Genomic DNA, 25,203 nt, shown 5'->3' with positions numbered 1-25,203 from the left:
ATGAGTTGTCAAATTTATTTGGAGTTAGGGTTTGGAGGTGTTAGCAAGCGCTCCTACTGCTAATCAGTCTGTCCCCACACTCGCCATTGCTCACCCAACATGTTCTTCCTTGTGACACAACACCCGGTCAGAATGTGAGTCAACTCCTTGCTAAGGAGGTCCATCAGAACATAAAACCATAGGAAAAGGGAACAGGAGTAGGCCATTCAGCCCCTTGAGTCTGCACCGCCATTCGATAGGATATTGGCTGATCCGACACTTTCTTGCCCTTTCCCCAAAACCCCTTCGATTCCCCTCCTAGCTCTCTCAGCCTTAAATATAAGGCCATAAGCAACAGAAATAAGGTTGGTTAGCTCATTTGCAATACCAACAGCGTGGGTTCACTTTCCACACCAGCTGGGGTTACCATGAAAGACTCTCCTTCTCACATGCTTCCCGCTCATCTGAGGCATGGTGACCCTCAGATTAAACCCCACCAGTCATCTCTCTGTAATGAGAGGGCAGCTCTAAGGTCTGTTAAGATAAGAGCAACTTTATCAATTTTTGGATTCCTCATTAGCTAATTTGCTAAAATCTGACTGGCCATTGAACAGCCTTCTCCTACATTTCTACAATTACAACAAGGAAAGTAATCGATAATTTTATTTTGAGGAGTTTTAATTCCTGAGCATTTCCGAGTGATCAACCACAGAATATTGCGTGTGTACTGAAGTTTAACCTTTTCCTGAAGGAGATGGACAGAGAAGAAAGACGAGGGGCTGACTATGAGAAGCAGATAAAGACCAATATAAAAACCAAAAGAACTGTGGATGCTGTAAACCAGGAACAAAAACAAAGTTGCTGGAAAAGCTCAGCAGGCCTGGCATCATCTGTGGAGGAGAAAACAGAGTTAACGCTTTGAGTCCGGTGAGCCTTCCTCAGAACTGAGTTGGAGTTCTGAGGCAGGGTCACCGGAATGTTAACTCTGTTTTCTCCTCCACAGATGCTGCCAGATCTGCTGAGCTTTTCCAGCAACTTTGTTTTTGTTCCTAAAGACCAACACACAGAAGTGAAGGTACACAGGTAACATAAAAAAGATCGCACCAGTTTACACACCACCATCATGAGATTGGCATGACTTCAATTGTCAAGCAACACTGTTACCAAGTAAATTTGGCAGCCAACAGGTTGGCATACTCAAGGTTAGCTCTCACACACTGAGACAATTGATGGTATCAAGTATTTCTCAAATGTTGCCCACACTCTCGAGAAGACATCTTACCTTGGGAAGAGCTCTGGCTGGCTGTCTGAACTACTTAAGTTCTAAAAAGACAAGAAACAAAAAGTTACTGTTGTTCATTTGGACAAGAGGTCTTAACACAGTGAGCCCTCGGTATTGGAGGTCTTTGAGAAATATATCTGCACCATTTCAGAAATTTATTGAGAGTTTAAAGAGGCATAACATTTTCTTTTAGAGGCCAGGGAAATTTTAAGACAAGGCTACAGCAGTATTTGTTGTTAAAGTTGTGACTGATTGGCATAACATCTGGTTTTGTGACTAACTTGCAGTTTGTGTGTTTCTCAAATATCCTGCAGAAACGGAACTTTTGAGATTTTATGCAACCAAGGATTATAGAGAGTGATGAAACAATAGTGTTGTAAAGGGTAATTAGGAAGAAAGAGTTTCCGCTCACATAAGGATCAGGAACAAGAGGAGGGTAGGCTTAAAGGCACTTGTAAAAGACACGAGAATCAAGACTGGTTCCTGCAGCAAGTGGTTCAGGAATAGAATGCACTGCCTCAGAGTGCGGTGAGAGCAGATGAACTGAACGCATTCAAAATGGAACTAGATTGTTATTTGAAAAGGAGGAACGGGTAGGGTTTTAAGGAGAAGGGGAATGGGCATGAGGGGCTTTGGAAAACTGGCACAGACACTTTGGGCTGAATGGCTTTGGGTTCTGCTAGAGAGCCCAATTTAAGAAGTTTCATAACATAATTTTTTTTATTGGAGTTAACACAAATATTTAGCTTTTTTTAAACTACTTGCACAAGCCCCATCACCTCCCACTAATCTTGATAGCACTCTTGCACCCAGCCCCCCCAATATCATCACTTTGGTGTCACATCGAGAATAAATTCTGAAAACAATGATTGATTGAATTAATCTCCTCTTCCCGGATACCGAACACCAGCCCTTCGCCCGCATCCCTTTACCTCAGCCACCCTTAAATAACACACCGGCCAAACAGTTTTCCTCACCAAACCCTTAGATTCACGTGAAACCAAAAACAGAAATTGCTGGAGAAACTCAGCAGCTTAAGCAGCATCTGTGGAAGGAGAAGCAGAGTTGATGTTTCGGGTCCGGTGACCAACTCATCAGAACCGTAGATTAATATTCAGTCTCAACTCTCTGAAGTTACCATTGGCCAGAAACTGAACTAGTCCAGCCATGTAAAGAGTGTGGTTGCAAGAGAAGATCAGAGGCAGGGAACTTTATGGTCAGTAATTAACTTCTTGACTGTCAAAGACTGTCCACCATTGACAAGGCACAAGTCAGGAGTGTGATGGAATACTCCCCACTTGCCTGGATGGGTGCAGCCCCAGCAACACTCAAGAAGCTTTACACCATCCAGGACAAAGCAGCCCGTTTGACTGGCACCACATCCAACACCTTTCAACTTTCATCCCCTCCACCATCGACACACACAGGCAACAGTGTGTACCATCTACAAGATACAGTGCGACAACTCACCAAGGCTCCTTGATGAGTACCTCCCAAAACCACCAATACCAACTGCCTAGAAGGGTAAGGGCAGGACCACCAGAAAGTTGTCTTCCATGCCAGAAACGATTTCTCAGTCCCTTGAATGTGAAAGACCCCAAGGACGCATAAAACAATGAGATATAGTGGAGTCAAAAAATCATCAAGTTATGTAGCATGGATATACACTTTGGTCCAACTTGTCCATGCCAGATATCCTAAATTAATTCATTTGCCAGCATTTGGCCCATATCCCTGTAAACCCTTCCTACTCATGTACACATCCAGATGCCTTTTAAATGCTGTAATTGTACCAGCCTTCACCACTTCCTCTGGCAGCTCATTCCATGCACGCACCACCCTCTGTGTAAGAAAATTGCCCCTTAGGTCCCTTTTAAGTCTTTCCCCTCTCACCTTAAACCCATGCCCTTTTGAGCAGGTTCACTGCCTTTCAGTTAATTTCAGTACAGTCTGTTTTGTTAATTTCACGTTCGCATTTCGAGGCTTGGCTGACCAGTGCGCTTAGGTGATAGCTATGGCCATTCTGAGTCAGTGTTTTGTCTCTGTTTGTGAAAACCTATTCTACCCGTGCAGGTAATTAATCAGGTGATGGCATTCAGGCTTCACTTGTATCATTACCAGGCAATCGAAATTAACCAGCTCCTGTCATCCAATTTTGGATCACAGTTGAAATAAAAGGATCTTTGTGATTCATTCGTTAAGTTTTGTATCGCAATAATGCTGCACAGTTGAGTTCTGTGGTTTTGTCACTGCAACAAGTGATGTAGGCTCTTTTCATTACCTCAAGATGCTTCAAACTACCTTATTCACAACTAATGGACTTGGGAAAAACGCTGTTGGAATATAGGAAACATGGCAGCCCAGCTGCACAAAGCAAGGTCTGTTTCTGTGCTGTGCATCTCTATGACTCCAAATACAGTCAAGCCCGAACAGGCTCTCAGCTCCTGTTTTGACTTACACTGTAAGCAGTAACTCACCAAGGCTACTCCATCAGCTTGTGAACACTTCCATCTGGAAGGACAAGGGCAGCAGATACATGGGAACACCAACCCCTGCAAGTTCCCTTCTAAGCCCCTCACCATCTCGACTTGGAAATGTAACAGTGTTTCTTCATTATCACTAGGTCAAAATCCTGAGGCCTCCTCCCCAACAGGTGCCCCTACATCCCAAGTCCTGCAGGCTCACCAGGGCAATTAGGGATGGGCAATAAATGCTGGCCCATAGCCCATGATGCGTTGAAGAAATGAATATTTAGGTATGGGAGATTGGAAAAGAAATATCACCCACAATTATCAAGCAGAAGGACAACAAACTCAAACACAAAAATACACTAGTCAGCCTGTAGTCCAAGCAATTGCTTCTGGTAGAGCAGAGGCCATGGATTTTTAACTGCAGAACTTGAACCCTCTGCACAAAAAGTACTTTCTCAGCCTCTCACAATGGAAAATATCAATTGAAAAGTAACCTCAGACCCCACGTGTTGGGATGCGGATTGGCAGATGGGAGTTTCATTTGGATAAATGTCAGCCATTGCATTTTGGTAAAACAAACATGAGCAGAATTTATACAATGAGTGGTAGGGCCCTGTTTAGTGTCATAGAACGGACAGACCTGGGAGTTTCAGAGATAGTAGGAGCTGCAGATGCTGGAGAATCTGAGATAACAAGGTGTAGAGCTGGAGGAACGCAGCAGGCCAAGCAGCTTCAGAAATCTTCAGGTCCTGACCCGAAACATCAGCCTTCCTGCTCCTCTGATGCTGCCTGGCTTGCTGTGTTCATCCAGCTCCACATTATGTTATCTCAGACTCCAGCATCGGCAGTTCTTACTGTCTCAGACCTAGGAGGTTAGATGCATAATTCCTTGAAATTTGCATTACATGTAGACAGGGTGGTTAAGGAGATGTTTAGCATGTTTGCTTTCATTGCTCAGACCTTTGAGTATAGGAGTTGGGAAGTTGTGTTGAGGTCATACTGGATGCTGGTGAGGCCTCATCTGGAATTCTGTGTGCATTTCTCATTGTCCTGTTGTAGGGAATAATATTATTAAACAGGAGACAGTTCAGACAAGATTTACCAGGATGTAGCTGGGAATAGAGGGTTTAAGATTAAAATAAAACAGTCTAGAAGTGCTGGAACTTTTTTTTACCAGAGCAGGAGGTTGGAGGGTAACCATATTAGGTTTATAAAACCATGAGGGGCATAGATAAGGTGAATGATAGGGGTCTTTACCCTAGGGTGGGGGAGCTCAAAACGAGGGGGCACATTTTTAAGGTGAGAGGAGATAAATTTAAAAAGCACATGAGGGGCAATGTTTTCACACAGAGAGTGTTTTTTGTGTGGAATGAACATCCAGAGAAAGTGGTGGGTGTGGGTACAGTTACAAGACAGTTTAAAAGACATTTGGATAAGTACATGAATAAGAAATGTTTGGAGGGATAGGGACTGAGTGCAGGCAGCTGGGACTAGTTTAGTTTGAGAACATGATCAGCATAGGCTGGTTGGACCAAAGGGTCTGTTTCTGTACAGGTCTGTAGTATGACTCTATGACTGAAAATAACCGCTACTGCTGATGGTTCAAAGTATGAAATAGGCAACTATAGTCCAATGTTAAATCCTTATACCTCAAGGATACTCCTAAGGACTTTAAACTGTATGTTCCCTTCAGCTTCCTCTTGTACTTGAACACTGTCCTTCTTTAACAGTGTACCTGTGCTTGACATTATTTGTCTTGGGGTTAACAGATGAAGAAATTACTTTCTTTCAATCAACATGCTTGTAGAACTGGCTCCTTAGTGCTACTGCGGAAATCACCTCACTGTATTTTAAATGGACAGAGGTACCACTTTGCACCAGAAAGGAGATAAATCTTCGTTGCGGACAGCCACGGAAGTAGAAAAGAGGGGAGCCCAGTTTACCCCCTCTCACTCTGTCATAAGTACCAAGAATGGCATGCACAGGCACCACACAGCAAACCACAGCTGGCATCAGGCACAGCTCTCTGCCACTGCATAGAATGCCAGGCCACACGCCACACAGAAAATTGTCAAAATGCCTCTGAAGGGAAAACCATACAAACACAAGCCATGCATATGCCCCTGTTTTCATTGCAAATGTGAGCAACAAAAAACAGCATTGCTAGCCATGTATAAGGAATATTAAACCTGATGTGCTTTCGCAGTTCAGTGAGGTGATGGGGTACTTCATTGAATGTATTCCTGATCTTAAGCAATGCCACATCGCCACCTGCTGTAATCCCTTTCCTATTGCTCCCAGTCAAGGATATGAACATTAACTGTTGTTTGGCCTGGCCAATATGCCCTCTTGCTTGAAAAACACCACAGACTAGGTACAACGGTCAGATCAGGGGAATAGGGAGCAACACACAACTCCAGATTTATTTCAGCAACGCTCGAGTTAGAGTTCAGACGGAACCTTGCAAATTGCTCACGAGTTCATGCTAAGGCTCAAATCATAAAATCCCCACAGCGCAGATCAATACCATTTGGCCCATTGAGTCTGAGCTGACCCTGTTAAGGGAACACCACACCATGGCTAAACCACACATCCCTGGACACTATGGGGCAATGTAGCACTGCCAATCCACCCTGACCATTCAACTGTGGGAGGAAACTGGAACACCCAGAGGAAACCCACACTGACACAGGGAGAACATGCAAACTCTGCACAGACAGATGCCCAAAGCTGGGATTGAACGCTGGCACTGTGAGGCAACAGTGCTAACGACTGGGCCACCGAGCCGCCCATTATGTTTGAGAGTGAATTGTAAATCTGTCTTTGCGTTGTATCACACTTGGGCAAGTAAGGAGAGAAGGCTAGACCTCACAGTCAATGTCAGGCAATACATGCATACAGCAGGTTAAAAAACGCAAAATCCTAAAATAAAACATTCCACTTTAACTCTCCCGCACCTCATGATTGTATCTGTGTGCCAATCAGATTTTTGCTTTTGCATCCCAAGCAGTTTCAAAACGAGCACTGGGTCCTTCAAAGTGTGACAACCCCATCAACGGGATTCTCTGCGCACATGTAGCGCTCTCCTTGGGCCCAAACTTCTCCCATCAGTACCTTCTCCAGGGTTCAGCGTGTACCTGTGCAGCACAGCTCAGGACAATAGCATGAGCGCTAGAAACCTAACGCAGGCAGCTAATAATAACTGCAGGCGTGTGTGCAGTAGACAGATTCCCAAGATCTGATTTTCTGTCTAATCGCAGCCAAACTGTACACAGGAAATGGCTTGTGTAGGAGGACGGAGAAAGTGGGAAAATGTCACTACTATTTTGCTGCCTTGTGTCAAGTTTCAATGAATTTCAGTCCCCGACCATCTTCATTTCTCTTCTCTTCCAATTTGGGCCTCTGAAAAATTCCACTTTGCTCCAACATTGGCAGCTGTGCCTTCAGTGCTAGACCTGAGTTTAGGAATGCGCAGAGTAGCCTGGGATGGCACAATGGCTGTGGTTGGCACCTGCTACCTCCCAGCGTCAGCAAAACAGGGTACAATACCAGCCTTGGGGTGACTGTGTGGAGTTTGCACGTTGTCCTCACGTCTGCGTGGCTTTCCACCCATAGTCCAAAGGTATGCAGGTCAGGTGGCTTAGCCAAGGGAAATGTAGGTGGCCAATTTGGACTCAAATGGCCTGTTTCCACACTATGAAACTTTCGGAATGCCCTAATCTCCCTCTCACCATTATTTTCTTTTTTTCTTGACAAAAATGCACATTTGGGTGTGTAATGACACACCTCCGTCACCACAGCATCTTGAGGTGGGTCTTGAACCCAGGGCTCCTAGTCCATAGGGATGGACAGTACCAATGTGCCACGGGCCCCTTGGACTGAGCTAGATTGAGGTAGCTGTCCTAATAGTGCCTGTGTGTGGCACAACACAAATTTCTGTCTGTGGCTACTCCAACATTAGACGGGAGCTATTGGCTATTATTGAAAGGCATTACTATGCAGTCTGTCCAACAATGAAGAAGTCTACACCTATGTTTGGCCATCAGTAAGTGTGCAATGACCAATGGGACCATGCAGACTGGAAGAGGGTTAAACACTGCAAGCAGCGGGGTCAAACAGCCATGCTTTCTTACAGAGCTTCCCCAGCCCTCTCAGCAGAATGAGCTGCCATCCTTTAGCCACCAGAAATCTGGCTGCGAGGTCATGTCCAGGAGAATCGAGGCAAACTTTCTCTGCAAGCGGAGGGAGAACAACACGGGTTACCAGCTATCCAATGAGAGGGGTTCGTAGGCTAACACCAGTCTCAAAGGATAGTCCACGGTCCGCTTTGCAAACACAAACAGGCACACTCACCACAGTCAGACTCGAGTGCACACTCTCCACAGTCACACTCGTGTGCACGCTCTCCATAGCCACACTCGTGTGCACGCTCTCCACAGTCACACTTGGTGTGCGTGCTCTCCACAGTCACACTTGGTGTGCGTGCTCTCCACAGTCACACTCGGTGTGCGCGCTCTCCACAGCCACACTCGTGTGCGCGCTCTCCATAGCCACACTCGGTGTGCACGCTCTCCACAGCCACACTCATGTGCGCGCTCTCCATAGCCACACTCGTGTGCGCGCTCTCCATAGCCACACTCGGGTACACACTCTCCATAGCCACACTCGTGTACACACTCTCCATGGCCACACTTGTGTACACACTCTCCATAGCCACACTCGTGTGCACGCTCTCCATAGCCACACTCGTGTGCACGCTCTCCATAGCCACACTTGATGTGCAATCTGTTCAGCTTCACTTGTCGCAAGGTCTGTACAGCCTCACTAGATATGGAGGCTTTATTGGTCAAGTTTTGTGATCCTGAGCTTTGGATGCTGGGTGAGATTTGATTGCTTGTTGGAAATCTATCACAGGATACAGGTATTGCTAGCAGCATGGAGGCTTCCTTGGACCATTTAAGATTCGACCGCATTGCGATGGGTTTGCAGCCATATGTAAGCCAGACCAGGTAAGGATAGCAGATTTCCTTTCCTACAAGTAAATGTAATGTATTTCAAGAACAAAAGAGCTGCAGGATGGCTCAGTGGTTAACACTGCAGCCTCACAGCACCAGGGACATGGGTTCAATTCCAGCTTTGGGCGACTGTCTGTGTGGAGTTTGCACATTCTCCCTGAGTCTGCGTGGGTTTCCTCCCAAAGTCCAAAAATGTGCAGGTTAGGGAGGATTGGCCATTGGAAACTGCACCATTGTGTCCAGGGATGTGTCGGTTTGCAGTTGAAGAAAACCCCACGCTGGGTTACATGAATGGAGGAGGGGGGTCCTGGGTCTGGGTGGTGTGCTCTTCGGATGGTTGTGCAGACTCGATGGGCCAAATGGCCGCTACCTACACTGCAGGGATTCTATGATTGGGACAGCAGCACATACTCAGACTGAGTGAGTCCAGCATCCAGACCTGTGGAGGTTACATGGATTAGCCATGGTAAATGCTAGGTTACGGGTCTGGGTGGGATGCTCTTCAGGAACGTAGAGGTAACAGGAGATCAGGTGTCAAACAGCTAGCAAATCCAGAATTCAGAAATGAGATCAGATTACCACAGCGGGGACATATATATAACCTCACCCACCCATTGGGTCTTCTTTGTACATTAATCGTGTTGAATGGAATGCCAGTGGTAGGCACTGACCGGGGACTCACTTCGGCTTCTATTAGTACACACGGATTAAAACTCTGGTTTTGTTGGGAGGCGCTTGTAATTTTTTAAATGTAGCAACAGGATTTGAATTATAGGAGTAAAGGATGTCTTGCTGCAGTTATACAGGGGTGGGGCCACACCTTGAGCATTGTGTGCAGTTTTGATCTCCTAGTCTGAGGAAGGGCATTCTTGCTCATGAGGGAGTCCAGCCAAGGTTCACCAGAGTGAGTCCCGGGATGGCAGCGCTGACATATGAAGAAGGACCGGATCAACTGGGATGGTATTCACTGGAATTTAGACGAATGAGGAAGGGATCTCATTGGAACATATAAAATCCTGATGCGTCTGGACAGGCTAGATGCGGGAAAAACGTTCCCGATGTTGGTGAAATCCAGAACTTGGAGTTATAGTCTAAGGATAAGGGGCAAGCCATTCAGGACTGAGATGAGGAAGAATTTGTTCACTCAGAGTGTTGTGAACCTGTGGAATTCTCTCCCACAGAAAGCTGCTGGTGCCAGTTTGTTAGATATGTTCAAAAGGGATCAAGGGGTATGGGGAGAGGTCAGGAGTGGGATACTGAGATTGCATGATCAGCCATGATTATATTAACAGTGGTGCAGCCTTGTAGGGCCGAATGGCCTGCTCGTGCACCTAGTTTCTATATTTCCATGTTTCTATGTAAAACCAATGAAGTGTGCAAAGATTGGCTCCAGTTCTATCCTTCACCACCAGCAGCACACTGAACTTTCCAAAAGCACTCCCCCAAGAACATCGCCGTCTCCCCCCAACTCCTCAACTCTAAGGGGTACAGAGATCCCACGAGAACTCACCCTGCTCTGGGCACTCTCCGATACTCCCAAGCTGGTCACACTGTTTTTCCTGCTGTTCGGGCTCTGGCTCCTTGACGGCAGGTTGGATGGTAGAGGTGGGGCAGCGGGCAAGGGGCCTGTCGGGTTGCTGCTGTAATCCGCAGGTGGCAACACATAATCCTTCGGGTCCAACAGATCTTCCGCACTCCGACTGCTCCGCATTGGAAATGCCCTGTTAAGGGAAACAGAACGTTCCGCATCATCCTCACGGTTAGACCGCTCCAAACGGGAGATATTAGTGTGGGATGCACAATATCAGTCCGTCGCCCAATGGTTAGGAAATTCAGAAGTCTATTGAGGGCTTTCTGTACAGAGAATGGAGATAAACTGAACGCACTCGTACAATAATCAACAACAGTGCTTCATGAAAATGTGTTGTAAACATGAGGGGAGAAGGAATATTTTTGCGGCTCGGGCCTGGGACACGCTGCCTGGAAGGGTGACAGAGGAAACACCGATTGAGAGGGCATTGATTACTATTTAAACAGAAACAATGTACAAGGGTGCGGGGAAAATGCTGCACCGCGTCAGCAGGGTGGGTTGGTACAGATACGATGGGCTGAATGTTCTCCTTGTGCACTCAAACACTGAACAAAGAACAAAGAAAATTACAGCACAGGAACAGGCCCTTCAGCCCTCCAAGCCTGCGCCGAGCCAGATCCTCTATCTAAACCTGTTGCCTATTTTCCAAGGATCTGTATCCCTCTGCTCCCTGCCCATTCATCTAGATACATCTTAAATGGCATTAACGTGCCCGCCTCTACCACCTCCACTGGCAACGCATTCCAGGCACCCATCACCCTCTGCATAAAGAACTTTCCATGCATATCTCCCTTAAAACTTTCCCCCTCTCACCTTGAAATCGTGACCCCTAGTAATTGAGTCCCTCACTCTGGGAAAAAGCTTCTTGCTATCCACCTTGTCTATACCTCTCATGATTTTGTAGACCTCCATCAGGTCCCCACTTAACCTCCGTCTTTCTAATGTAAATAATCCCAATTTACTCAATCTGTCTTCATAGCTAGTGCCCTCCATACCAGGCAACATCCTGGTGAACCTCCTTTGCACCCTCTCCAAAGCATCCACATCCTTTTGGTAATGTGACGACCAGAACTGTACGCAGTATCCCAAACGTGATTGAACCAAAGTCCTATACAACTGCAACATGACCTGCCAACTCTAGTACTCAATACCCCGTCCGATGAATGAAAGTATGCCACATGCCTTCTTGACCACTCTATCGACCTGCGTTGCCACCTTCAGGATACCATGGACCTGAACACCCAGATCTCTCTGTGCATCAATTTTGCCCAGGGCTTTTCCATTTACCGTATACTTCGCTCTTGAAATGGATCTTCCAAAATGCATTATCGCACATTTGCCTGGATTGAACTCCATCTGCCATTTCTCCGCCCAACTCTCCAATCTATCTATATTCTGCTGCATTCTCCGACAGTCCCCTTCACTATCGGCTACTCCACCAATCTTAGTGTCATCAGCAAACTTGCTAATCAGACCATCTATACCTTCCTCCAGATCATTTATGTATATCACAAACAACAGTGGTCCCACTGTGGCAAATGTTTGCTCCCCTCAGGCATTTACCCCATTCCTTCTGGAAGTTATCCACTGAATTTCTGCTCAGTGCCCTGTTAGGCAGTGCATTTGAAATGCGAGTTCTTCATCACACATAAAAACTTCTGCTTCTTGCCCTTCTGTGGAACACCAATGGTCACAGTTCTCCATGTTGAGAAACTCCCTTCCACTATAACTCTCTGTCTGCTGCTGCCCAGCAAGTTCTCTATCCATCTAGCCAGCACACCCTGGACCCCATGCGACTTCACTTTCACCATCAGCCTACCGTGGGGAACCTTATCAAATGCCTTACTGAAGTCCATGTATATGACACCCACAGCCTTTCCCTCATCAATCATCTTTGTCACTTCCTCAAGGAATTCTATCAAGTTGGTAAGATATGACATTCCCTGCACAAAACCACGCTGCCTTTCACTAATAAGACCATTTTCTTCCCAATGTAAATCGATCCTATCCCTCAGTATCTTCTCCAGCAGCTTCCCCACCACTGACGTCAGGCTCACCGGTCGATAATTACTTGGATTACCCTTGAAGTGAAGCATAAAATCCCTACAATGCTGAAAGCCCAAACTGACCCTCTGAAGGGCAGGCCACCCAGCTACCCTACATTTCCCATGGCTAATTCACCCAGCCTGCACACAACGGGGCAATTTAAGATGGCCAATCCATCTAACCTGTATAAATAAAAACCAAAAGACTACGTAAATCAGGAATAAAAACAAAGTTGCCAGAAAAGCTCAGCAGGTCTGGCAGCATCTGTGAAGGAAAACACAGAGTTAACATTTCGGACCCAAAACGTTAACTCTGTTTTTTTCCTTCACAGATGCTGCCAGACCTGCTGAGCTTTTCCAGCAACTTTATTTTTGTTCCACCTAACCTGCACACCCGTAGGAGGAAACCAGAGAACCCAAGGGGGGACAAAACATTCAAATTCCACACAGATAAGGCTGGAATTGAACTCAGGTCGCTGGGTCTGTAAGGCAGCAGGTGCCAACCACTGACCCACTGTGTGTTTACAACCTAGAGGGGCAGGAAGCAGAGGTTTTTATGTGTGATGAAGAACTCGTATTTCGAATGCACTGCCTAACAGGGCACTGAGCAGAAATTCAGTGGATAACTTCCAGGAGGAATGGGGTAAATGCCTGAAGGGGAGCACACATTTGCAAGGAGATGGAGAACAAGTCAGGGAGTGGGAAGAGTTCCACAGACAGAAGAGCCATTTCTCATGGGAGTACAGTCTGGTGGATTATAAAAAAAATCTGAAGACATGGTGGCATACTGCAGCCTCACAGCGCTAGGGGCCCAGGTTGAATTTCATCCTCAGGCGACTGCCTGTGTGGAGTTTGTACATTCTTCCCGTGTCTGTGTGGGTTTCTCCCGGTGCTCCGGTTTCCTCCCACAGTCCAAAGATGCGCAGGTTAGGGTGGAGTGGCTAAATTGCCCGTAGAGTCCAGGGATGTTTAAGTGAGGTGGGTTAGACAAGGGAAATGCAGGGGTAGGATAAGGGGTCTGGGTGGGCAGTGTGGATCGTTGGGCCGAATGGCCTGTTTCCACACTGTACGGATTCTATGAATTTTGTGAAGAAGAGCAGGGGGCCCTCTGCCTGGAGTCCTGGCTGATCCTTATCCCTCCATGACGGTGACCCAAACAGGCAATCCGGCTCATCGGCACTAATGGGATCTTGCTGTACACGATAGAAGTTTATAAAATACTGAGGGTTACAAATAGAGTTATCGGTAACGCAGTGTGGAGCTGGAAGAATGCGGCAGGCCAGGCAGCATTGGAGCAGCAGGAAAGTTGACATTTTGGGTCAGGACCCTTCTTCAGAAAAAACGGCAGTTATCTTTTCCTTAGGACGGGAGGATTTTAAGACTAGGGGCCACACTTTTAAGGTCGGAGGAGAGAGAGATTTAAAAAAAGATATGAGGGGCAAATATTTTACACAGAAGTTGGTTCGTGTGAGGAGTGAACTTCCTGAAGAAATGGTAGATGAGGGAACCGTTACAACGTTTGAACGGCATTTGGATAAGTACATGAATAGGAAAGTTTTGGAGGGATGTGGGCCAGGAGCAGGCAGGTGGGTCTAGTTTAGTTTGGGATTATGTTCCGCATGGGCTGAAGCTTCTGTTTCCATGACTTCATGCCTCGAGGGTTCACTTCCTAACAAAGCATGTGCGAGTCAAACTTCCTGAATTAGCCTTAAAGTGCGTTAGGGATGTCATGAGGCTGCACAGAGCATGACATAAATGCATGACTTGTGCTGGAGAGGAGGGGTGCAACACGGAATGCTTTCTCATCCTTGAGTATCATTATTATCTCAGTATAGCCAGTGCCCTGTCAGGACCCGAGACCGAGAGAGAGAAGCAAAGTGTGAAGCTGGACGAACACAGCAGGCCAAGCAGCATCTCAGGAGCACAAAAGCTGACGTTTCCGGCCTAGACCCTTCATCAGAAAATGTCCTCGTGAGATGCTGCTTCGCCTGTGTTCATCCAGCTCCACACTTTGTTACCTCTGTTGGAAGGGTTTGCAGGTTCATTAGCAACCTGTTTGGCAACATTATGATCACACCTTCCTCGAACATCAAGACCTGGAGTGGGGCTTGAACTCAGCACCACTGCCTCAAGGTCAGGACTGATGTTCACTGCACCACAAGACTCCCCAACTGTGGCTACTAACCAGCAAAAATAAATTGAGAAGGAAAATGAGAATAAGTTTCTTTTGACAATAGTTGCTGGACATCTAAAATCATTTATCAGGTTGGGTATATCAGGAGTAGGCCATTCGGCCCCTTTCACCAATAGGGTGGTTCAGATTTCAATGGCATTTACAACACATTTGAATATCATAGGGTCACAGAGTTTACAGCACTGAAACAGATCTTTCGATCCAACTCGGCAATGCTAACCAGATATCCTCAATTAAACTCGAACAAAAACAAAGTTGCTGGAAAAGCTCAGCAGGTCTGGCAGCATCTGTGAAAGGGAAGAACAGAGTTAATGTTTCGGGTCGGTGATCCTTCCTCAGAACCTCCTTGGATCACCGGATCTGAAACATTAACTCTGTTTTATCCTTCACAGATGCTGCCAGACCTGCTGAGCTTTTCCAGCAACTTTGTTTTTGTTCCTGATTTACAGCATCTGCAGTTCTTTCAGTTTCTAAATTGATCCAGTCCCATTTGCCAGCATTTAGCCCATATCTAAACCCTTCCTATTCATGTACCCATCCAGATGCCTTTTAAATGTGGCAATTGTACCAGCCTCGTCCACTTCCTCTGGCAGCTCATTCCACACACGCACCACCCTGTGTGTGTGAAATAGTTGTCCTTACATCCCCTTTACATCCTTCCCCTCTCACCTTAAACCTATGCCCCTCTAGTTTTGGACTCCCCCACCCTGAATAAAAGATCTTGACTATTTACCCTATCCATGCCCCTCATGATTTTATAATCCTTCAAAAGGTCACCCCCTCAGCCCCTAACGCTCCAGGGAAAATACCCCCAGCTACCTAGCCTCTCACCCTCCAACCCCGGCAACATCCTCGTGAATCCAAAAGAGATGAGCCTCTGTGTGGCATATGGTCTATCTTGAACTAAGACATTTCTCACTCATGATGAAGGAGTCAAGATTTCAAACCCTTATCACTTCCCCTTCCCTATTAGCCAATCGCAATCTAACTTGATAGCACCTCTTAAAGAAATATGAGAAGCAGACGATCAGGTCTGAGTGCCATTTGGGGTCACAATTTGTAATTAGGTATGTACGCTCCACTGGGAGATGTATCCCTCATTCGAATTTCGGGAATTAATGTGGTCAACAGATGCAAATTTGCTGTTACGGAACATGGGCATTGCTGAAAGGAGAGGCTTGCGCTCAAATTTTTCCAACTTGTTTATCATGAGGACAAATGCAAGAATACCAAATTTTTTAAAACTCATCATTTATACCACAGGGAAGCTAATCGGTTCGCAAGTCAGCTCTGACTGGCCCAGGCATTGCCATGGAGGGAACAACAAGGAATATAACCTTCTGCGAACACTTGGGTAAGTCAATAAACATATAACCAGTGCATGCTTGCCGAACACAAAACAAAATGCCAATGTTAGATGTGGGTCTTCAATTTGGGCAACACTTGCTGAACAATCCTCAGTGTGCCAATGATTACAAATATGAGATAATCATTGAGAGCTCACAATTGTGCTCATTTCTGTTTGCTGGAAGAGATGTACATTAATTTGTAGAGACACATTCTCTGCAAACAAAAGGAATATGTTCAAATCTTACACCCTGAGCTTGGGTCGCCGATCACTCTCTACTACTTTCTCCATGGCAACACCTCAGCCAATTAGATTTCACTTGTCAACCAATCAGCACCCTTTTTTTTAAACCTATAGTAGAAATAGTTGTGATCATTTGAAATGTGGCATTCTTGAATTTGTCCTGATGAGGGCAAGTCACAAAAGCTTGGGGAGCAAATCCATCCTTCCACAATAATGCACAGGGACCTTCGCTATTGGTAACAATGCAACAATAAGTGGTCAAAGGGATTGAACTAGCTCAGTTCTTCAGTCCCTCGCCAAGAAAATGTGGCCATAATTGGTTTATATTTGGCCTGATATGTAACAAGTCTCAAACTGTGTCATCCAATTCGATGGCAGCACAGGAGATGTTTTGTAGCTGTATCTACATGATTAATGCATCACTCAAACCCTTCCCCTTAAAGCCCACTCAAATAATTACCTGGTTGACGGTTCCTGCCTTCGTATCTCTTCTTCCAGAGGCCTCACAAATGAGCAAGGGAACCAGCCCAATCTGCAAGCACAGGTTCAATGGATAATCATGGATTAATGAGTTGGGAAAAACAGAAGCATCCTCTACACTGAACTAAGCCTTATCGCAAACAATTACATTTCCAAGATCATTCTTCATATATCTGAGCATCTCTGGTAAAGGAAGGTTGATCATTAATTGCACTTAACAGTTACCACATCATGTTAGGTTTGGAGTTACATGTAGGCCAGACCAGGTAAGAACAGCAGATTTCCTTCCAGATTCTGAAGGAGGGTCTAGGTCCGAAATGTCAGCTTTCCTGCTCTTCTGATGCTGCTTGGCCTGCTGTGTTCATCCAGCTCTACACCTTGTTATCTCAGTTTCTCTAACATCTGCAGTTCCTGTTATCTCTGAAACAATTTTAACCCCACTACAAAGCCATTCTGAAGAAGGGTCTAGGCCCGAAACGTCAGCCTTCCTGCTCGGCCTGCTGTGTTCATCCAGCTCTACACCTTGTTATCTCAGATTTCCTTCCCTAGTGGGCATTGGTGAACCAGATGGGATTTATAACAACAGCTGTCATGGCCATATTATTCTATTAATTGGATTTAAGCTCCACCAGTAACAATGGCAGGATTTGAACCTATGGTCTCAGGGCTTTAACCTGGCCTTCTAGGTTACTAGCTCAATGATATCACCTCTACTCTGCTGTTTCCAAATGCAGCAACATAGTGGACAGGGGAGGCAATGGCCTAGTGAAATTATTGCTGAGCTGTTAATCCAGGGACCTGGGTAACATTCTGGACCTGGGTTCGAATCCTGCCATGGTAGATGGTGGAATTTGAATTCAACAAAATATCTGGAATTAAGAATCTAATGATGACCGTGAATCCATTGCTGATTGTTAGTAAAACACCCATCTGGTTCACTAATGTCCTTGAGGGAAGGAAACTGCCCTCCTTACCTGGCCAGGTCTACATGTGACTCCAGACCCACAGCAATGCGGTTGACTCTTCACTGCCCTCTGAGCAATTAGAGATGGGGCAATAAATGCTGATCTAGCTGGTGATGCACATTGTGAATGATTCTTTTAATTCGTGAGGTGTCTCGCTAGCTCTCAATTCCACAGGGTCAGCTCAAGATAATTGCACAGAGATGTAAGGTCAAGTGTAAATGAATGTGAGGACCATTCAGATGTGGGAAATAGTGTTTGGGTCAAATTTAAAGTGATCCAGGCAACTAAAGGGGAAATGTCAGGCTAGGAGGATACAAAAAAAATAAGGAAAGGTTGGTTTGTCTTACCTCAACTGAGGTGATTGGAGAAGGTCAAACTGACTAAGGTGAAGGAAGGTGAAGATGTGAAATATGGAACAGTCATGTTTGTAAGGAGCAGGGACTTTCTTTTAGCCAAAACCCTTGTACGATATGTTAGAAGAGCAATATTAAGCTGCAGAAATGAAGTATTCCAGGCACTTAATTAGTCCATTGGTTAAGCTACTAGTGAAATATTGTGTAGAGTTCTGATTCTTCTTATTCTTTCAGGGGATGTGGGCATCTCTGGCAAAACCAGCAGAAGTTTCCCGTCCCTACATGCCCTTGAACTGATGGTTTGATGGCTATTCCAGGCGGTAGTTAAGAGTCATTGAGTCATGCAGCACAGAAACAGACCCTTCGATCCAACTAGTCAATGCTGACCATAATCCTAACCTAAACCTGTCCTAACCGCCTGCACTTGGCCCATATCCGTCCAAACCTTTCCTATTCATGTACTTATCCAAATGTCTTTTAAACATTTCAACTGTACCCACACTCCTCAGGATGCTCATTTCGCTCACGAACAACTTTATTTAAGAAAATTTTCCCTTCATGTCTTTATTTAATCTCTCTCCTCTCACCTTAAAAATGTGCCCCCTAGTCTTGAAATCCCCAACCCTAGTGAAAAGACACCTACAATTAACCTTATCTATACCCCTCATGGTAGTATAAACCTCTAGAGGGTCACCTCTCAACTTCGTACACTCCAGTGAAAGAAGTCCCAACTTATCCTGCCTTTCTTTATAACTCAAACCTTCCATATCCAACAATATCCCGGTAAATCTCTTCTAAGCCCTCTCTAGCTTAATAAATCCCTCCGACAGCAGCACAACTAGAACTGGACACTGTACTCACCTACGTTCTGTACAACCTCAACAGGACGTCCCCAACTCCTATATTCAAGATCTGAGCAATGAAGACAAGCGTGCTACATGCTTTTTTAACCACCCTGTCTACATGGGACGCAGGCTTCAAAGATTCATGTACCTGAACCCCAATGTCCCTCTGTTCTACTAGACCAACCATATCACTGTGGTTTTGAGTCCCATGTAGGCCAGACCCAGTTAGGATGGAAGATTTCCTTTCCTAAAGGGCATTAGTAACTCCAGATAGAATTTGAACATTAGCTGTCATGGCTACCACTATATATTCCAGACTAATTGACTGTTCGAGCTTCATCAGCTAGTGCGGTCAAAACTGAACCCATATCCTTGACGATGTTGTCAATGATGGTCCCCTTAAGAGTGATTCAGAAATAATGGAGAGCATCCGATGCTTTTGGGGTAGAGATTGAAGGGCATGTTTTCACCAGCGCGCAGAGTTGGTGAGGAAGGGGAGAGTGCAGACTGGAGTTTGTACCGAACTTAAAAATGCAAACAAACCATTGTGGAAGACAAACTGACTTCTGCTTTCTGCTACAGTAAGTGGATAACCAGCAATATACATATTTGCTGATCACCCTGCTCAGATCTTTAATAACATCCCTCTGGAGCAGTTGGGACTCAAACACAGGTTCCCTGGCTCTGAGGTAGGGATATTACCACTTCATCACTACCAGCCTCAACGCTAGCACTATAACACACCCCAGATTATTGGGCTAGGCCTCAGGATTGTTAGCCCAGTGATTTTAAACTTTGCAAAGAAAACATTAAAAGTTGCTTAAGGTTTCTCACATGAGAAAAGTAACTTTGAGAAAGATTACTACATGGCTGTAATGTGCAAAATGTATTCCGAACACAGCATTTATTCCTTTGAAAGAAGTTCTCAAAAGAAGTATTGTCTGCTCACCTTTTGAAGAAATAAAAATATTGCTACTACAATATGGATACATTGATGAGCATCCAGACTGATTGAAGGAGTGCAGAATTTGATTGTGAAAGCAAATACGTGACATGAGCTTGTTATGATCAACAACGTTTAAAATCATAAAAGGCCAATTAGTATTATATCTCATCCTCCTTTCAATTGAAAACATGGCCAATATTCATGCCACACTTCATAACTGCAATCCATCCACTCCTTCACTTATTCCAGCTCTCTTTCTCTTTAGGCTCCCAATAATACAGAGCATTAGGTTAGCTCTGTTTGCTGGCTGGTTTGCAATGCAGAGCGATGCCAACATTCTGGGTTCAATTCTTGCACTAGTGGAGCTTACCATGAAGGACTCTCCTTCTCAATCTCTCAAGTCACCTGAGATCTAGAGACCCTGAGGTTAAAGCACCACCAGACATCTGTCTGTAATGAGGGAGCAGCCTTATGATCTGGCAAGACTATGGCAACATCTTTCAGAGGCTGTATGGAGGCTCATGTTCTTGAGCTCTCACTGCCAACTTATTGAGTCTCTTGCCCTATAAGTCTGTACTGGAACCAATCCCAATTCTCAGAGATGATGATAATCCTACCCTTGAGAGAATATAAAAGAACATTTATACCTGACTGCATAAAATTTATAGTCGGTGTACATTACTGATTTGATTGTAGCTCCATGTACAGCATGGAAACAGGCCCTTCGGTCCAACTCATCAAAACTTGACCAAGTTTCCCGCACTAGTTCCATTTGCTTGTGTTTGGCCCACATCTCTCTAAACCTTTCCTATTTGTGTACCTGTTCAAATGTTTTGTAAATGTTGTAACTGTACCAGCCTCCACCACTTCCTCTGGCAGCTCATTCCATACACGCACCACTCTCTGCGTGAAAAAGGTGCCCCTCGTCTCCCTTTTAAATCTTTCTCCTCCCATCTTAAAATTATACCCTCGAGGTTTGAACTCCCCTACCCTGGTGAAAAGATCTTTGCTATTCACTGTATCCACGTCCCTTATGATCGTATAAACATTTAGGATTATGCACTAATGTCCAAGTGAAATGGGGTGGCACGGTGGCTCAGCGATTAGCACTGCTGCCTCACAGCACCAGGGATGCACTCTTGAATCCGAGCCTCCTATGCCTGTGTGGAGTTTGCACATTATCTCCCTGTGTCTGCGTGAGTTCTCTCGAGGTGCTCTTGTTTCCTCCCACCGGCCAAAGATGTGCAGCTTATGTGGATTGGTAGTGCTAAATTGCTCCATAGTGTCCAGTGATGCACAGGCTAGCTGGGATAGCCATGGGGACAGGTTGAGGGGCTGGGTCTGGGTGGAACGCACTTTGGAGGATCAGTGCAGACACACTGAGTCAAATGACCACTTTGTACACTGTAGAGATTCTATCATTGTTTGTTCGGAAGATGGAGGAACTCAGGGTCACATTTGTTACTGATCAGTGTTGAGGGAGGTAAAGGCCAAACTGCTTTGCCTTCAAGAAACTGACTTCAAAGAGAATAATTTACCGTCTGAAACAACAAGATACATTACCGAATCTTTTCCTTTCGTACACATCAGGGCAAATGCAAGAATCCCAACTTTCAATTGAACACAATACTGCAGAAGAAAAGGGTGCTGATTGGTTGACTAGTCAACTCTGATTGGCCAAGGTATTGCCATGGAGAAAGCAACAAGGAACTATAACTCCGGTTAGTTTGAAACAGAAGTCAGGTTTGAAACTAATAAAATGTGAGGCTGGATGAACACAGCAGGCCAAGCAGCATCTCAGGAGCACAAAAGCTGACGTTTCGGGCCTAGACCCTTCATCAGAGAGGGGCATGGGGAGAGGGAACTGGAATAAATAGGGAGAGAGGGGGAGGCGGACCGAAGATGGAGAGTAAAGAAGATAGGTGGAGAGAGTATAGGTGGGGAGGTAGGGAGGGGATAGGTCAGTCCAGGGAAGACGGACAGGTCAAGGAGGTGGGATGAGGTTAGTAGGTAGATGGGGGTGCGGCTTGGGGTGGGAGGAAGGGATGGGTGAGAGGAAGAACAGGTTAGGGAGGCAGAGACAGGTTGGACTGGTTTTGGGATGCAGTGGGTGGGGGGGGAAGAGCTGGGCTGGTTGTGTGGTGCAGTGGGGGGAGGGAACGAACTGGGCTGGTTTGGGGATGCAGTAGGGGAAGGGGAGATTTTGAAACTGGTGAAGTCCACATTGATACCATATGGCTGCAGGGTTCCCAGGTGGAATATGAGTTGCTGTTCCTGCAACCTTCGGGTGGCATCATTGTAGCACTGCAGGAGGCCCATGATGGACATGTCATCTAGAGAATGGGAGGGGGAGTTGAAATGGTTTGCGACTGGGAGGTGCAGTTGTTTGTTGCAAACTGAGCGGAGGTGTTCTGCAAAGCGGTCCCCAAGCCTCCGCTTGGTTTCCCCAATGTAGAGGAAGCCGCACCGGGTACAGTGGATGCAGTATACCACATTGGCAGATGTGCAGATGAACCTCTGCTTAATGTGGAATGTCATCTTGGGGCCTGGGATAGGGGTGAGGGAGGAGGTGTGGGGGCAAGTGTAGCATTTCCTGCGGTTGCAGGGGAAGGTGCCGGCTGTGGTGGGGTTGGAGGGCAGTGTGGAGCGAACAAAGGAGTCACGGAGAGAGTGGTCTCTCCGGAAAGCAGACAGGGGTGGGGATGGAAAAATGTCTTGGGTGGTGGGGTCAGATTGTAAATGGCGGAAGTGTCGGAGGATGATGCGTTGTATCCGGAGGTTGATAGGGTGGTGTGTGAGAACGAGGGGCATCCTCTTAGGGCGGTTGTGGTGGGGGCGGGGTGTGAGGGATGTGTTGCGGGAAATACGGGAGACGCGGTCAAGGGCGCCCACCGACTCCCACAGCTACCTAGAATACACCTCCTCCCACCCACCCTCCTGCAAAAATTCCATCCCCTATTCCCAATTCTTCCACCTCCGCCGCATCTACTCCCACGATAAGACATTCCACTCCCGCACATCCCAGATGTCCAAGTTCTTTAAGGACCGCAACTTTCCCCCCACAGTGATCGAGAACGCCCTTGACCGCGTCTCCCATATTTCCCACAACACATCCCTCACATCCCGCCCCCGCCACAACCGCCCTAAGAGGATCCCCCTCATTCTCACACACCACCCTACCAACCTCCGGATACAACGCATCATCCTCCGACACTTCCGCCATTTACAATCCGACCCCACCACCCAAGACATTTTTCCATCCCCACCCCTGTCTGCTTTCTGGAGAGACCACTCTCTCCGTGACTCCCTTGTTCGCTCCACACTGCAGTTCCCATTATCTCAGGTTTGAAACTATTGTTATGTGTTTGACTAATTATTTTAAAATGGCTGTTTGTGCAGGTGATACCGCTCTCAGGATTGTTCAGCAAGTGTTGTCTAATCACAGAAGCGCATCAAACAGTAGACATTATATTTTGAGATTTGCAACCTCTGGTTGATGGGTTGGGCAGGCCTTGTTGAATTACCTGGGAGCATAGGGAAGCCGTCACTCCCTGCTGTTTTCTCCAAGCTGATGCCTTGCCAACCAATAAAGACCCCTTTCTCCTGTGGGGACCATGATGTGGAGGTGCCAGTGTTGGATTGGCGTGGGCAAAGTCAGAAGTCACACAGCTGCAGGTTATCGTCCAATAGGTTTATTTGAAATCACAGGCTTTTGGAGGGCTGCCCCTTCGTCAGGTGAATGAAGGGGCAGCGCTTCAAAAGCTTTTGATTTCAAATAAACCTGTTGGATGATAACCTGGTTTTGTGTGACCTCCGACCTTCTCTGGTGGTAGTATTTGTTGTGATTGTTAGAAATTTGGAATGCTTGCATTTGTCTGGATGAGGGCAAGACTGGCTACATGTCTCATTCAAGTTTCATCAAGTGACTGTTAGAGTTACATACTTGGGTGTTCCTTCCAGTTTTCCATAAAGCCAGCCATTTTTTGCTTCGGGGACCAAAATGGCAATGATATCTCCTCTTTCAAAACTTAACATGGTCCGATCGCTGCTGGCAGAGTGAGAGGCAATGGCCTGAACACGAGGACTGACTGTTGCGTTAATCTTTTCTCCATATGAGCTAGCCCTTGACAGACGCCCCTCAGAGCCTGCTCCTGAGAAACAAAAACACAGATCTCATCAGTCCCTGGGTCTGCATATCCCTTCAGCCATTAATCATTGGACCACCTCCACTTCCATGAAGTTCCACCACCCCTTTAGGCTTCCTGCTCATATGTATCGCTCTGAAATTACAGCAGCAACAACAACATTGATCAGTTGAGTCTAGGAGTTGGGAGGTCATGGCACGGCTGTACAGGACACTGGTTAGACCACTTTTGGAATACTGCTTGCAATTCTGATCTCTCTGCTATAGAAAGGATGTTATTAACTTGAGAGTGTGCAGAAAACATTTGCAAGGATGCCAGAGTTGGAGGGTTTGAACTGGAGGGAGAGGATGAATAGACTGAGGCTATTTTTCCCTGGAGCATTACAAGACTGAGAGGTGACCTTACAGAGGTTTAAAATCATGAGGGGCAGTGATAAGGGGAAAAGACAAGGTCTTTTTCCTAGGGCGGGAGAGTCTAAAACTAGAGGGCATAAGTTTAAGGTGAGGGGAGGAAGATTTGAAAAGGACCTGAGGGGTAACTTATTCACGCAGAGGGTGGTGCACGTATGGAATGAGCTGTGAGAGGAAGTGCTGGGGGCTGGTACAATTGCAACATTTAACAGGTTCCTGAATGGGTACATGAACAGGCAGGGTTTAGAAGGAAATGGGCCAAATGCTGGAAAATGGGACTAGGTCAGATGGGGGATGTCTGGTTGGCAGGGACTGGTTGGGCTGAAGGGTCCTGAATGACTCTATAACTTGTATCTAAACAGCACCCTAAATGCAATTAAATATCTTAACATACCACAGTGACATGTTATAAAGCAAATTTTGACACTCAGCAACTGAGAGAGACATGTCTGGGGCTGAGTGCATGATCAAAGAGATGGGTTTTAGGAAGCATTTTAGGATGTGATGCAAAGGTTTTGGATATGAATTCCAAGGGCTGTGGCCTCCTCAGCTGAAGGCACAGCCATCAAAGGGTGAGAGTTGGTCAAGGGGCCAGAATCATGTGAATAAAAATATTTTGGAGGGACGAGTGGCAGGAGAATAGGAGATAGAGAAGCTGTGAGCAAAGCAGAAAGGGAAAATGTAAAATGAGATAACAAGGTGTAGAGCTGGATGAACACAGCAGGCCAAGCAGCATCAGAGGAGCAGGAAAGCTGATGATTCAGGTCTGGAACCTAGTATCAGGGAAAATGTAAATGGAGGTCAGCAAATACAAGGGTGATGGGTAAATGGTATTGTTGGCAGCTGCAGTAATCACAGAGGATAAAATGCACACCAGGGCTTTGAGCACAC

General features: G+C 46.1%; 1 protein-coding gene across 1 annotated transcript in view; it reads right to left on the bottom strand.

Moving 5' to 3' along the window:
- The window catches only part of LOC125447195 (brain-specific angiogenesis inhibitor 1-associated protein 2-like protein 2), a 72,526-nt gene that overhangs the window by 5,300 nt on the left and 42,023 nt on the right, over positions 1 to 25,203 (bottom strand). Inside the window, exons 10-13 of the mRNA XM_048521408.2 lie at positions 23,701 to 23,908; positions 16,629 to 16,700; positions 10,258 to 10,468; positions 1,262 to 1,302 (exon numbers count right to left, since the gene is read on the bottom strand). Coding sequence (XP_048377365.1) covers positions 1,262 to 1,302; positions 10,258 to 10,468; positions 16,629 to 16,700; positions 23,701 to 23,908 — 532 coding nt within the window. The remainder of the gene's footprint in view (positions 1 to 1,261; positions 1,303 to 10,257; positions 10,469 to 16,628; positions 16,701 to 23,700; positions 23,909 to 25,203) is intronic.

The sequence above is a fragment of the Stegostoma tigrinum genome, chromosome 38 (genome assembly GCF_030684315.1).
Source record: "Stegostoma tigrinum isolate sSteTig4 chromosome 38, sSteTig4.hap1, whole genome shotgun sequence".
Classification (NCBI taxonomy): domain Eukaryota; kingdom Metazoa; phylum Chordata; class Chondrichthyes; order Orectolobiformes; family Stegostomatidae; genus Stegostoma; species Stegostoma tigrinum.
This window is presented reverse-complemented; position numbering and strand designations above follow the sequence as displayed.